Source organism: Coturnix japonica, chromosome 12 (genome assembly GCF_054131305.1).
Source record: "Coturnix japonica strain WE chromosome 12, WE-NBRP24, whole genome shotgun sequence".
NCBI lineage: Eukaryota > Metazoa > Chordata > Aves > Galliformes > Phasianidae > Coturnix > Coturnix japonica.
Genome location: NC_140674.1, coordinates 3,401,077 through 3,416,293, shown reverse-complemented (window position 1 = coordinate 3,416,293; position 15,217 = coordinate 3,401,077). Strand labels below are relative to the sequence as shown.

At 47.1% G+C, this 15,217-nt stretch overlaps 1 protein-coding gene across 4 annotated transcripts in view; it reads left to right on the top strand.

The window, feature by feature from the left end:
- The window catches only part of INPP5D (inositol polyphosphate-5-phosphatase D), a 43,356-nt gene extending 28,205 nt beyond the window's left edge, over positions 1–15,151 (top strand). The window contains exons 12-28 of one of the 4 annotated variants that reach the window (XM_085512540.1): positions 705–901; positions 1,718–1,835; positions 2,239–2,335; positions 3,283–3,421; positions 4,110–4,218; positions 4,360–4,448; positions 4,694–4,775; positions 5,938–6,027; positions 6,204–6,317; positions 7,439–7,521; positions 8,458–8,545; positions 9,276–9,425; positions 10,141–10,234; positions 10,467–10,574; positions 11,136–11,405; positions 12,885–13,461; positions 14,103–15,151. In XM_085512540.1, the coding sequence (XP_085368666.1) occupies positions 705–901; positions 1,718–1,835; positions 2,239–2,335; positions 3,283–3,421; positions 4,110–4,218; positions 4,360–4,448; positions 4,694–4,775; positions 5,938–6,027; positions 6,204–6,317; positions 7,439–7,521; positions 8,458–8,545; positions 9,276–9,425; positions 10,141–10,234; positions 10,467–10,574; positions 11,136–11,405; positions 12,885–13,461; positions 14,103–14,105 (2,408 nt within the window). In that variant the 3' untranslated portion in view covers positions 14,106–15,151. Of the gene's footprint in view, positions 1–704; positions 902–1,717; positions 1,836–2,238; positions 2,336–3,282; positions 3,422–4,109; positions 4,219–4,359; positions 4,449–4,693; positions 4,776–5,937; positions 6,028–6,203; positions 6,318–7,438; positions 7,522–8,457; positions 8,546–9,275; positions 9,426–10,140; positions 10,235–10,466; positions 10,575–11,132; positions 11,406–12,884; positions 13,462–14,102 lie in introns of all 4 variants that reach the window. The other 3 variants (XM_032446452.2, XM_085512542.1, XM_085512541.1) reach the window with 3 other exon arrangements.
- The last annotated feature ends 66 nt before the right edge of the window (positions 15,152–15,217 follow it).

Sequence of the window (15,217 nt, the reverse complement as noted above, 5' to 3'; positions counted from 1 at the left end):
GTCTTCCAGTGAGACAGAAGGAGAGGAAGCTTATCTCTAGGCTTATTCTTGTGTGTGGTTTGATACTTTCCATGGTTCCAGTCACACAACCATAAAGCTGGCCCTGATGGGTACTGAAGGATTCCTCCAGTGGTAGGAAATTGTGGCTTGCACAAAGCTGGTGCATCAGTCCACACCGTTATCTGTCCCATCAAAAGGCCAGGAGCACATCCAATAACTGCATGGCACCTGACTAGGGACTGCTTGTGTAAAGCCTCGAAAGCAAGCAGAGCGTCTGTGATATTCAGAGAACAGGAGTGGGGTGTAGGTGAGGACAGTGGAATTGGAGTTGTTTTTCCCATCTGTGGAAAAGAATGCTTTTCAGTGCTGTGAGCTCAGCTGTTAGAGCTCATTCACATGGGTAAGGTGAAGGGAGGCCAGGAGAGCAGCCCCCAGCCCTTATGCTCAGCTAACCTTGGCCTTGGTAAGCTAATGAAACAAGGAAGGTGGTCAAAGCAGAGCCTCTCCTTATCGCTGCGTCAGGTGGCTTTGACATCTTCATCACCTTAGAACATTCTGCCATGGCTGACAGGAAACTGGTACTGGACAAAGTGAATGGGAAGCTTATAGTTTCTATCTCCTTGTGTGTATTACTGAGTTTTTTGTGACCTGGGTTTGTCTGAACATACACTGACTTACTCCGGTGTTTGATCTGTTAATAAAAGGCGCTGCTCCTCCCCCAAAGAAGATCACCTCCTGGTTTCTGTCCAAGGGGCAGGGGAAGACCCGGGATGACACCGCTGACTACATTCCTCATGACATCTACGTCATTGGCACTCAGGAGGATCCCCAAGGAGAGAAGGAATGGCTGGAGACCCTGAGGCAATCCCTGCAGGAAATCACCAGCATCAGCTTCAAAGTGGTGAGGAGTTATTCTAGTCATTGCACATAGCTCAGGCATACAAGGAGAGCACATGTTGTGCCAATAAAAGAGACAGAAGAATAAATAGCATTTTGCCTACGCTTCCTCCCCTTCCCTCCCCTTATTGTCATCACATTTGGCTAAGGGAGAGCAAACAGAATCTGCCTGTGGACTCCACAGCATCCTCTCCTGGAGCTGGCTAAAGGACGTGTTGCTCCATAGAGTGCCCCTCTGACCAAAGCACCCTGCCTGCAGCTGCCCTGCCTCCTGCATGCCAACAAGGGGCAGCTGCTGAGCCCTGGAGTCAAATGGTGGTGGTGTTTTGGCTTTCACAAGGAAGGAGTCTAACACTTTCAGAGCCAGCTGTAGCCCAGATCTCCCCCATGGCTGTTGCACTTCCAGACCAGGATGTGACAGCACGTAGGCACCGTCATTGAAAAAGAACCCAACAAACACAAACCCTGAGCCTTACTGAGAGCAGGCTTGGACATTTCTTAGTGTCAGAAATGTTAAGAAACACATCTAAACATATTTGGAAGGCCAAAGGAGAGCTTGGCTTTTACTTATAACTGTCATGGTGATTGGGAAACTGTATTTTGTGCAAGCAGAGCAATTCAAAGACTAACTAGAAAATAGCAGTAGAAAATAGCTAGGCCCTTCCTCCCACCTTTGATTAAATAACTGAGTGACAGATTCCAAGCACTGGAAGAAAATCTTTGCAGGAAAGTGCTAGAGGAGAAGTCAAGAAAGCTGCAGCTACAGCCCAGCTTGCAGGTCTGTGCAGAAATGTAACCTCTGACCTTCCCATCCCTGCAGATAGCAATCCATACCCTCTGGAATATCAGGATTGTCGTACTGGCCAAGCCAGAACATGAGAACCGGATCAGCCATATCTGCACAGACAACGTGAAGACAGGCATTGCCAACACGCTGGGTAAGGAGCAGACCCAGCTAACCTAAAGGGCTGACACCAGCTCAGTCTGTGCCAGTCCCATCCTTGAGACAGAACACTGGTTGTATCTTACCGTGTAAGAGAGGAAACATTTGTGTGTATACCCTAGCTTCTATATTCCCAGCAAATGCCTGTGGCCACACTATTGCTTCTTTTTGGGTTTCACAAGAAATGGCACTTCTTTCACTTCAACTGATGTTCTTTCATGTCCTCCAGAGGATTTGTTACCACACTGTATGCAGCAACTACTGATTCCTTCTGTGCTGATTAAGTCAACTGATTTCTCCATCCTTCACTCAAGATGCGCTCGGTGTTTCTTTATCTTTGCTAGGCGCAGTCTGGAGGTGGATTGATTTCTTGACATTTTTGACTTATCTTTTTCCAGGTAACAAAGGAGCTGTGGGGGTGTCGTTCATGTTTAATGGAACCTCCTTTGGGTTTGTTAACAGCCATTTGACTTCAGGAAGTGAAAAGAAACACAGGTAAAGTATGTCCATGGATGTTGGGTGAAACTGTCTGAGCCATGAAGGAGGGCCCACCAGAGAGCTGCAGGCCAGCCTTCTGGACCTAAAAATGCATTAAGTGTAGGAAGGCCATTCCCATCCAGGAATCATGCGCTGAAGGGCTGCTGTTTCCTCACTGTAGAAAGTCCTGCGAGTACAGGAGCTGCGCTGCACCCTGGGGCACAGCTGAGAAAGATCCTGTTAGGGTGAATGTGCTGTGAGGAATACAGGGAATTATCTCCATGGTGGCTAATTCCCTGAGCTGAGCTGTGAAATGAATCTCCATAGTCTATGCTCTGTGCAGCAGAGAGCTGGAAGGCAGAGATCTTGACATCAGTGAGAGTTCAGTGCCCATGCTGGGAAGAGCTGGAGCAGATAGAAGGAATGGTCTTGAAAGCAAAGAGGAACTGAAATGAAGATGTTGGTTGTGCCATCTTTACTGGTGCAGGACCCAGAAAGCATATGGCAAGGGATCTCTGCTCTGGATCTTCCAGCAATGGAGTTAACTTCTATGAAAGAGTTCCCCAGTGCCTGGAATAGCTGCCAAATTCAAGCTGTTTGTTTGCTGCTGAAAGCAACAGTCTAATGGTGGGTTTTTTAGGGCATGCAGCTCAAAAAAGCACAACCCCAGGAGGCAGCAAAGGTGGCTTTGGAACAGCTTTTGACCCTTTTGATTCATCTGGAAACAGTCTGACACCCAGGACAGAGCAGTCGGGATGTGCCCCTGCCCTCCTGTCCCCCAGCTCTCCTGTCCCCAGGGTGCAGAGTAAAGGAGGGATGAAAAGTGCTCCACTTCAGAGCTGCTCTTCTCTGGATGTTGAGCCAGATCAGTTTCTGCCTGGCAAAGCAACAGTCTCTGCCAGCCCAGGTGTTTAGAAATTGCATGGCAATTTAGGATGTCAGGCAGATGTTTCTTGTCTCGACAGACGCAACCAGAACTACACGAGCATCCTGCGCTTCCTGACGCTGGGAGATAAGAAACTGAGTCCGTTTAACATCACTCATCGCTTTACTCATCTCTTCTGGCTGGGAGACCTGAACTACCGCGTGGAGCAGCCCCCAACGGTTAGGGACTGCATGGATCCCTGCGGAGACAAAACATGACGTTGCTATAGAAGCACTCTCTTTTTTCTAATCTAGAGCAACGTGGCATAAAAAGTGGCAGAAAGAGGGGAGGCAGAAGGGATTCCCTAGGTACGGTGTGACACCAGTTAGGAAGAGTAAGGAAATCCCCTTTGTCCTCTCCAAGGATGAATGGACCCCAGGTGTCCCAGGAATGCCACTGACACTGCTGCTTCAGTTTTGCTTCCACAGACTTCCACCATTCCATCCCCCATGTGTATGAGCATCTGTGTCTGGAGGGCTGGATGCAGAGGTTGCCTTTGTGCTCTGTAGGATTAGCTTTAAGTGGTTCATAACAGGGCCTCAGAAACAGGTTAGCCTTACTATACACTGGTTAGGCTACAGTGAGCAGGAGACAACAAGCTCAGTGCTGGAGTGAAGCTGACAGTCGGTGTGTTTGTGCATGCACTTACTTGAGCAGTGGATACGTGAACGTTTTAATGCCAGTTTTGACGGAGAAATGCTCAGCCACATAGCAAAGGTTGGGGCCTTCCAGTAAATGGAAAGTGGGGAGGTGATGAGCTGTACGGCCCTGTGAAACTGCTCAGGAGCATTTGCTGGCTTACCCGTGAGGGAGTATTTCAAAGAAGGTCTTGCATCATCTGCAGCTCTGCTGTTTCCCTGTTAACAGGAAGCAGAGAATATTATCCAGAAGATCAGGCAGCAGCAATATCCGGAGCTGCTGGCTTTTGACCAGCTTCTCATAGAGAGAAAGGACCACAAGGTGTTCCTGCAGTTTGGTAAGGCTGTGGTTCAGCAGCAGGCTCCTCTCCCATTCCCAGCACCTTCCTCAGCTGGATCCAATGCGGGGCACACAGCCTGCCCTGCCCCGTGGGGGTTCCAATAGGCCGGGCTGTAACGCAGCTGTCTCTCTGTTTTAGAGGAAGAAGAAATTACTTTTGCTCCCACCTACCGTTTTGAAAGAGGGACCCGAGAGAAGTATGCTTACACCAAGCAGAAAGCAACAGGGGTAGGTGAAATCTGGTTTCCCTTCTGAAATATACAGCAGAGCTGGGAAAGTAACCCCTACTGAACAAAGTGACCTAAACCAGTCTTTCCATTTACCGTGCTCAGATCTTTTTGAAAGGCCAATGCAGACAATAAGATCTGACACAAATCTTTAGAGTTTGGGCAAGTGAATTTCTTTTCTTTTGTGCAAATGTCCTGTCACTTCTTCTTGACATCAGTTCTCCCTTGGTGTGGTTTTTTTTGCAGATGAAGTACAATTTGCCATCCTGGTGTGATCGAGTGCTCTGGAAATCGTACCCCATGGTTCACGTTGTGTGTCAGTCCTATGGTGGGTAGATAACAGCTTGTAGATAGCAAAGCCATCAGTCTGAAACGGAAATGATTCAGAGCAGTCTGTAGGAATCTCCCAGCGCTGCCAGGCACTCAGCACAGAGGGACCTGGTGTTAAACCAGGCAGACTGGAGCCAAACCTCTTTGCCTGTAACTGTACAAAGTTAAGAATTAATTCTGATATACTTTTATATGCAGAAATGCCACTCACACAGCTGCCGTTGTCCGGCTTTAGGCTGCATTGTCAGATCCCTTTACTCCACTTATTTCTTGGCAACAACAACTGCACTTATTGTGTGTGGTTGCCACCAGGAGCTCCTTACTGGGTGGTGCCAGCAGGACAGACCCTTTGCCCAGCCTGCAGAGCTGGAGCTGCAAACTTCTATCAGTTCTCAGTCCTGAAGGACTGCATGGTACCAAGCACTTGCCTGTTCCCTTTCTTGCAGAGAGCTTCAGAAAAGTCTGCTGTAGGGAAGAGGGAAACACGCAGTTTAGTTTAATTAAGACCTAGATACTAGTTCCTGAAATGTCATTGACTGTATGCAGTTCTAAGTATGTGGATATGAAGCTGCTGATGTGGGTATGAAGTTGTTGATTTCCTACATATGGGGTTGGAATGAGGGCTGTAGGCATCTCCTAGGGGGTGAGCTAGGCTGATCTGATCACACAGCCTCTGCTGATGCAATGTGATGTTAAATAAGCACCTCTGGAAGGACGGCATCTGGCTGTTCCATGTTCTGCTCAATGAGCTGGGTTTGCTGGAACTGGGAATGTGCTTAGGCAGTGCCTAGACATTGCTCACCCTACTGCTAATCTCGGGCTGTAACAGCTGTGTGTTCCTGTGTGATTTCAGAGCCGTGAACCTCTCAGATGTAACCAAGAGCACTACGGGTGCTTTATGTTCTAGGGAGACCTGCATTGTCAGCTGCTTGCAAAATGATACAGCAAAGTTTTGTCTATTCACCAGATCTTCATGTATTTTGACAAAAGCATAGCGTTCCTATACACTAACATGAGATTATGTATAAATACCTTAGACTAGAGGCAGATAGCACAGCACTACTGACATGTTCTGGAACATTACCAAGCAGCATTGCCACTGCAGTGATCCCAGAGGGGCAAAGCGCAGGGCAGTGACCATCTCCTTTTGCTGTTTACAGGCTGCACCACTGACATCACCACCAGTGACCACAGCCCCGTCTTTGCCACCTTTGAAGTAGGAGTGACCTCACAGTTTGTTTCAAAGAACGGTTAGTCAGTGAGGGCACGCGTGCTGTGCTGCCTTGCACACAGGTCTTTATGGATATGAAACACAGCGTGTCGTTGTGTGTGTTGAAAGAAAAAGCTGATTCCTTCAGAGTACACTCAGAAATGCCCTCTCTCTATCTCCTGTCACACATGTACTTATTCCTCTCCTCTTTCCTAGACTCCAAGTACATGAACACCCAAGGGGAGATAGAGTTCCTGCACTGCTTCGCTACTCTGAAGACCAAGTCTCAGACCAAGTTCTACATTGAGTTCCACTCTAGCTGCTTAGAAAGTAAGGCTTTGCCCATCCTTATTTCCTCTGTCAGTGACATGCCTGCTTGGATTGATTTCCCTTCCTCTAGTTTTGATCTGAACAAACAGCTGTGCAAGCCAAGGCAAAAAAAAAGAAGGATGTGCTAGAGATGTGTTGTATTCTGCAAGTTATCCTATACTCCCATCATACTAATACCTGTAATCCACGCTTAAGACCTTTTGCCATTTCTTCCATCTTGTCTGGCAACCTGATCATCTCTTCCTTGAAGAGAAATGTGATCCTTGAGGTCCTTTCCAACCTGCGTCATTCTGTGATTCTGTGATTTTCCTGCTTCTGCACACAGAAAAGATCTACTTGGCAAATGACTGCTCAGTCTCTTAGCCATGCCTGCTCCAAGTGATCAGGTGCTTTCAAAATGAAGCATCTGCTTTCAGCTAATAAGAATAATACCATTCTCATGGTCTGAAAAGAATAAATCAGAGGATCAGATTAAAGGGAAAGGAAAAAAAGGGTGTGATGGCTCCATGACTGGGACTGTGAACCTACCAGGGCTATGTATTTTGTCCCCTGTCCCCGTGCTGCAGAGCTGAGCCTCAGCTGTTTATATAACACAAACCTATATGCCCTTACTGTGTTTTTTTAAGTGATTCCCATCACAGGACTGCTCTTCTAAGTGGGACAGCGTGCCTTCGGTGGATGCTTCATCACTTTGTCGCATGTCAGAGAGCTGTGTCAAAGACAGTTCCATAAAAGATTATTTTTTTTGGCTGTATCAAAATTTGCATACATTTCTATGGAAACAGTGTGTTGCAAATCTTAAATTAGAATTTCAAAAGTGTGCTATCTTGAGTGGCGTAGGAAGAGCTGTCATGTTCTTATCCTACAGCCCATGGGTGCACTGAGCTTTTCAGTTCCAAGCTTAACTGTAAAACAGAACTATGTGACAATGCCCCATTAAGACCACTTGTAAATTTACAATGTAAACATTCACCCGAAGTTCAAACATTGAGTTTCTTAACACTTTTAAAACCTGTGCCCAAGAGGGAAAATAATGTCTGGTATTTTGGAGATCCAGCATCTGAAAGGGTTTGTATCTTGCTGTCTCATGTCTGGTGAACTCTTTTCTCATCCCTTTGCAGGCTTTGTAAAGAGTCAGGAAGGAGAAAATGAGGATGGAAGTGAAGGGGAGCTTGTGGTCAAGTTTGTGGATGCTCTTCCAAAGGTAAGTGGGGAGGATGCACAGGGAGAAGCTTTCCATTTTGCTAAGCAATATTACATCCCAGAATTGCAGGGCTTAGAAGGGACCTCAAGAGACCATCAGGTCCAACCCCAATCTTTTTCTTACGTAAACATTTTCAGAAATATTGCTGTCATATTTTCATCCAAAAGAGTCTGTAAGAGTGCAGAACGGCCTTAAACAGCTTGTAAGAAGGACTTTCCTGCCTCTATACATAGAAGTATACTCACTTCTATGTGTAGCAAGAGTTTTGCTGGCATGATCAGGTCACTCAGGAGCATGACATTTTTGCTCGCCTTTTTAGTGAAACAAAAAACCCTGTCAGATAAAAGTGGGGTTTTTTTGGAATTTCTGTGCAAACTTACCAAAGTATTTTTGGCCTGTGTTAAAAATACCACCAGTGGCCAAAGGGAGTGTTCTGTGCTTTAGTGTCCCTTCCCTGAGATGGGAGCCGTTCTCCTTTTCCTGGCATGGTAAGAGCTCGTAGAACTGCCAGAGCTGCTGTATGTGGCGCAAATACACACGTCAGTACCTTTCAGAACAGCCCAAAAGAAGAACTGCTGGCTCTACAATAAGTGATGGTAACAAGCAGATCTTTGGGAGCAGGCTATAATCAGAGAGCAGATCACTTCCTCCCAGAGCAATTTTCACTGTAGGAGAAAAACGCAGCTGAGCCCAACAGGAGTGTTTTGCTTGTAGAATCCAGGCTGCCATGCTGGGTAGGAGCATGGGGGAACTTCTAGAGGTTTAATGTCCTACCACAGATCTCCAGACATCACCAAAGAGGCTGAGCCTGGGTATTACATGGTGCCCTCACAGGTCTGTCCAGCTTAATTTTGCTCACCTGGGACTGAGGCATAGGGAGAACTTTGTTCACATAGATCACCCTTTGAAGTGACCTACATTCACTTGTCTTTGCAGCTGACTCCAATTATTTCAGACCCGGAATACCTTCTAGATCAGCACATCCTGATCAGCATAAAGTCGTCAGACAGTGATGAATCTTATGGTAAGTGCTTAGCTCTAAAGTTCTGGATGAGTCAAAACCGACTTAGATTTTCCTAAATCGCTGGAGGAGTGGGAGAGAACAGAAGTAACTCCTATCGACTGAACATCTATGATGCTCTGACTTCTGATTTAGAACTCAGTACATACAAAAATACACTGTGGGCAATATTTTATGAAGTAATGATGATTTGAAGCCTATGAATGAGAGCCGTCAATCTGTGGAAGCTTTACCAGCCCTAAAATACCAGTGGCTTAAAAAGAAAGCACACCGTGGGCATTAAAGCAGGAGTCAGTGTGTATAAATGGGTTTAATCGCAACATGTAAATCCTGTTTCACTTGCACTTACTTGATACATTTCTCTTAGCTACAGAAAAGTCCTTGTCAGTGCTGCTTGCTTCCAAATTCCATGATCCATTGACTGCAAACCTTGTCCAGAGGAGGCTGTGTGTTGAAATCTCATTAACTGACACAACAGTATCAGGCTTGTGTTTCCCTTACCAGTAATGGAAGCCCAGAACCCTGTATTCACCTGCTGATGCCTGGAATGCCCAAATCCTTCACACAAGTGTGAAATACCCCCATTTCCCAAGAGGTATTACAGTCCTTACAGTGATCTAGAACAGGTCCCTCCCACTAATCTCAGCCCTGTCTGCACAGATGACTGACAAGACAAAGGGATTTCAGTGCTTTTTTCCTCTCAGTCTTGGGCTCATTCCTTGTCATCTTCTAGGGGAAGGCTGCATTGCCCTGCGAATAGAAGCAACAGAATCCTTAGTTCCTATCCACACTGTGCTGACACACCACGGCGAGAAAACAGGGGTCTTTCAAGGTGAAATCAAGTTACAAACATCACAAGGAAAACAAAGAGAGAAACTGTATGGTAAGGAACTGGATCATCTCTATAACGTTCACTGTAGAGTATTTCCATCCTGAAAAACAACTGTCAAGGAACTGAAAATGATCCTTGCAGTTCTCTTGTTGTCAGCAAGGAGATGTGAGAATTGTTAACTCCCAGGAGTATACCTGTACTCTTGCAGGAAGACACAGCAGTTGCATTTGTGTTTTTCTGTTTTACCATTCATGAAAATTTGGCAGACTGAGAGAGCCCCCTGTCTGTCACTGGGACTGATTCTATTGAATGGCGATACCTTGTCTCCACTTGTGGTGGTTATAAGGTAAAGTGTCAGAGCTGACCCTGATCTTGTCACCTTGGGAAGCATCTGCAAATAGCATGTGTGGCTCTTAAGGAGCAGTTTCTCAGCTAAAAGATGGCAAACCTTTCTTAAGGTCATCTTGCTGCCTGCTGTTCTCTTTCCAAATATCAGTGTAGCCTCATGACTTGCACTCTTGATGGTTAAATGAGCCTGTTTGGGGGATCACAACCTTTGGCTGAATTTCAGGACAGACACTTTCTTATCCCAACAAAACTTGATATGCGGCATTAGGCACTTGAAAACATGACAGCAGTGCCTGTTTAGAACCAGCTCACTGTCATTCTGATACACACTGCCTTAATACAGCACTACTGCAGAAAACTTGGGGAACCAGACTGTGGAGCTGCCCGACACTCTGGCTCTGCCTTTTCTCTCCTACAGATTTTGTCAAGATTGAACGTGATGAAATTGCTGGGCAGAAACCAAAGAACATGAACAACTTAGAGCTGAACAAAGACAGCGATCAGCTGAACAGGTAAAGGGCAAATGGATAAGTCAGCCACAGGAAACAAGTTGGGCAATAGACGTGGAGCTGGGCTTGCTGTGGGAATGGATTTAATAGGCACGGTGAGCTGACTGTGTGGCCCTCTGGCCTGGACTGGCGCTTCCGTGTCCAAAGGTCCAAAAGATGAGAATGCCTCAGTCATACTGGGCCCTTGCATTGCATTTACGCTTCACCTTAGAAAGGGCCCTTTTATTTCCAACAGAAAATCAAAATCTACTCACCTGATGGCCAAAGAGGCAGCAGCAATTGCTCGCTATAGGGGGAATGCTTCCTCTTCTCCAGACAGCCTGGCAAAGGAGGATATGTTACGGTAATCTGACGGCTTTGCCTCTGCCAGCTTGTGGCAGGATGCTGTGCTCAAACTGCCTTCTGCCTGCAAGTCTGTATGGGTCCACCTCGAGAGGCCAAATGTCTCCTTCCTACCGTTTCAGCAACACTTTCCTACGCTGTGCAATGCTGCCTAGCGCTATTACCTGCCTCTTTTGCTTGAAGCCACCCTGTTGCAGCTGCTGGGCTCTGGGCCCTGTAAGAGCCCTGTTTGCCCCTCCATGTGGCTGTAGAAGCTGAGTGCTAGCGCTCTCTGCAGCCTGGATATGGAAACATCTGCCACAGCAGCTATGCGGGGCTGGAGGAGGTGGCCTCGATGCAGCTGCTTCCTCTCGGTGACCCAGGGGAGGGAGGTGCGAACAGGACACCCACTTGGTCTCTGATTCTGAAACAACAGTGACAAAAGTATCAGTAATAATCCCAGTGGGAGGTACTGAATCAAAGCAGTCAGTGGACGCTAACTCTTGGGTAGCTGGCAGAGCAACAGAGTATATATATGTATTTCTGCAGGCATCTTTCTAACAGCGTTTCTTCTCTTCAGCAGCTGCACTCCCACAGACATCAGCAACCCCAACTACCTGGGAATGGCTGCTTTCCCTCAGCAACCATTTGCTGCCAGCCAGTTGAAGCAGGTACCATCACCAGACCAGCCATCCTCTCTCTGGAACTACGAGCAGCAGCCCAAAGACAGCACCTCTGTCATGGGACAGAGGGAGTCATCCTCCACATCGCCCTCCTTGTCCCCTCTGTCTCCAAAGCCATCTCTGCAGACTCCAGTGAACAGAAGCATCTGTAATAGGAGTCAGGACCTCCTGTGAGTGTTTGCCTTCTGCGCTGGGGTAGTGCCTTTCTCTCCTGTTGTTCTGCAGCTGATGTTTCATTATCCATTCGAATAGTTCAAAGGACAGCACGTTCTTTCAGCCTTTTATCTCTAGGATTAGATAAAGGGAAGGTCACAGGTGCAGGCATCGGATACTTATGCTAACGTAGTTTCTCAGACTTTGGTGAAAGGAAAACCAGAACTGTATGTATACGTTTGATTTCCTACAAGCAGGGCTCTAGAGGAAGAGAAAACCAGAGCTGATGAAACAGAAGGGCAGAAAAGGGACGAGCTAAGCTTTCTGCTGGTGGCAGGGAGAGCTCCTTCGCATGTCATGTGCAAAGTACTTCACCTGCATTTCTACCGCACTGCTATACAGATGAGCAGCTTGCTTCCCTCTGTGGTTGGACAAACTTTTAAGCCCAGAGGAAAGCCTTCCCAGATCAGGTCAAGTCATACAAAACCCACAAAATCTCCCTTGTCCCATTGCACAACTGTGACCTCTTTCCAGCCTTAACTCAAAGGATGCAGCTGTGAATGCACAGTGCTTGTCTCACCCTGCAGTGTGTAGCTGCTACTTATTTGTTGTGCTTTTTTACTTACAGATAGAGCTTATAAGCAGGAGAGGGACCAGATTTTTACATGGGCTGATAGTGATAGGATGGGGAGGGGGGAATGACTTTAAACTAAAGGACTGGAGATCTGAGTTAGGTGTTAGGAGGAAATTCTTTACTCTGAGAATGGTGAGGCCCTGGCACTGCTGCCCAGAGAGGTGTGAGTGCCCCATCCCTGAGGGTGCTCAGGGCTGGGCTGAATGGGGCCCTGGGCAGCCTGAGCTGGGTGAGCAGCATGCAACAGGGGTTGGGACTGGATGATTTTAAAGGTCCCTTTCAACCTAAGGCATTCTATGATTCATTTGGGTGCATCAAGGTATGTTATCCCTTCCTTAAGAGTACCACATGACACTGGTAGCAGGAGATTGACCTAGTTGTACTGATCCAGCATGATGTGAGCTTTTATGTTAACTGTCCAGACAGCCATTTAAATCCTCCCCGCCAGTTCTGAAGGTTGTTATTAATATTTTAACTGGGATTTGTGTATGTTGCAGAGCCACTGAAGCACTAGGTACAGGTTGGCTCAGTATCTTATCTCTGTGTTGAGGAAAACCCAGTGTCACTTTGGCAAGACTGTAGTCCAGCATGGATGTTGTACAGCACCATGTCTACCTGCATTCTGCTGGCATGGTAATAATAGAGATTAAACAATCAACAGTCAAAGAACTACAAAAAAGAAAGAAACAAACAAAAAAGGATGCACAATTCTGTTATCTCCCCCCAAGGTTAATTTTTATCCCATTACTCATTTGTGCAGTGTAATTTTATCATGTTCATCTCCTGTTTAGTTTCTCTTTCAATCAGTACCTCTGGCTTGCACTTTACAAGCCTCCTTTTTACAATGCTTTGATGATTGCAGGCCACCTGAGCTGGGGAAGAACACAGCAGAGGCTTTGCTTCAAGAAGAAGGACAGCAAAAGCCGGAGATGTTTGATAACCCCCTGTATGGTTATACGGCCTCTAAAGGCAAGGCGGCACCAAAGAAAGAGCAGGACCACCCCAAGGCCTCGCGAAAGGAGCAGCTGCCACTTCCTGAGCAGAGCTTTCGCCTCACGAAGTCTCAGGAGCCAGAGAGCAGCAAAAGCTCCAGCAAACAGCCATCGCCGCCCTTCCTGGTCCCCACGCAGCGCTTTCGTTCCTACACCTGCTCCAACCAGTCTGAAGAAAAGAATATGGGTGAAAAGACTCCAGGCAAAACAAAGGTGGCTGCATCGGCCGAAAACTCAGTGCTGCTTAAAAAGTCGGTCAAGCCATTGAGATCTGAGGTTGGCCCAAATGTCCAAGGACAGCTCAGCAGGCCGCCCCTGCCCTCCAAGAGCCGAGCAGTGCTGGACATGCAGAGCTCCAAGGGCCGAGACTACCGGGACAGTTCTGAACTGCCGCACGCCAGCAAGCATCGGATAGAAGAGGGACCACTGAGCAGGACAACCACACCGGTGTGTGCCTTGTAGGAGCGAGGGGAGGGGGTGTCTGTAGGCTGTGGTGTCAGAGCAAAGAACTATGAGAGGAGAGCTGGCTTCCCTCTGTGTTTCCTGAGCAGCCTCAGAGCACCGTCCTTCAAACCTATGGGCTCACAGAGCAGGAGGTGTGAGTTTCTTCATGCTGCAGAGTTGTGAAACTGTAGCCTGAGTTTGAGTTGCTCCTGGGACACTGAAGATTGATGGCCAGGAGAGCAATGCAAACAGCCATTTTGTTATTGCTTCTGTGGTACATGCTTAGTGGTTTCTGAGAATGTCTGAACTCAGCCTGACAGCATAAAACCACACTGATAGGTTTGCTTTGCTGCAATTAACAGAAGGATAATTAAACGTACTTATCTATGGGAAACACCAGTAACGTACTGTTCAGAAACATTGCTGAGCAGGAATAATCCCAAGCCAGCTTTTCTGGACCGGTTTTTTGATTGAGGTTTCTTTCAGAAGATCGTAAACTAGATGAAGAGTAAGAGAAGTCTTAGCAAGTGGGTTGGGGACACAAAGAGAGCCCGCCTGAGTGATCTGTAAGGTTGCTGTTCTTCTCCATAAGAACTCACAGAACTGGCAGTAGATTAGCTGATGTCTTTCTCTTGTCTCTACAGTGAAAGCACCGTGGCAGATGGCACTCTGGGAAGAGACCTGATGGGGAGAAAGATGGAGATCACCGCTTTGTTCGCACTGAAAACCTCTGGTCTGGTTCTACAGAGACTGGGGGTATTTATTTCTGAGAGTGTATCTCTCTATGACCATGGAAGTGTTCTGGCTTGAGAAGTTTAACCTGAGTGGCTCAGACCAAGAGGGGCCAGGACACAAGTTAGCCTTCTGTCACTGTGGGACTCCCATTGAGAGGCAGGTGGCTAAGCACACGCGTTAGGAAATGTATTGGAAAAGGAGGAAGGTACGGCATGAGGACCAGGAGGTGGAAGGGGGGTGTATTTAAAGAGCTCCCTTTCTACACAAGCAATTTCCTTTCATTCTGTGTTGCAGCATCCCTAATGAAGAGTGATACGTAAAAGTAAGCATTCTGAAAGCGGTACAGCTCCAGAGTATGTCAAATCCGAGCAGTAGGGAGTTAGGGGAGGGGGGGAAAGTGTTTGAATCACAGTTATTGATGAATGTCACACACTGCCAGTGGAGCCAGCTTTGCCTCTTGTGTGAGCTTGCAGGCTGCACCTGTATGTCCATGCAGAGGGTGAGGGCTGGCCCTTGGCATGGTAGCTCCTTTTCCCTCCTCCCCCCACTTTTTCTAGCAAATAGTGTTTCTATACCCCTAAGAAACAAAGGGAAATGTCAGAACTACATGCAGAAATGGGAAGGAATAGGCAAGGTCTACATGCAACCCAGGAGTGTAGCTGCCTGGTGGGGAGGCAGCCATCCCAGCCTTCCTTATGGCAAGCACTTGGAGGACGCTGGCTGGCTAGTTTTGTAGCATTCTCAATAGATTAATGCTGACCTTACCGTACACTTTTGTTTGTTGTTGGAGAATGAATAATGTTAACATCATTGTGATTTCTGTTATATTCGTATCAAGTATTAATGTGGTGGTGACAATGAGGCTATGCCTGTTTGTGACTTAATCATTGCTCTTGTTCCCATGTTGATTACTTACAAGTAATAAAATAGCCACTTTCTGATGGTTCTTTGCTGTGAATTCAGAGCTGCCTGCCAGCTTCACTTTGGTGCTATCAGTAGGCCATGCCCCAGAGGAGCACTGACT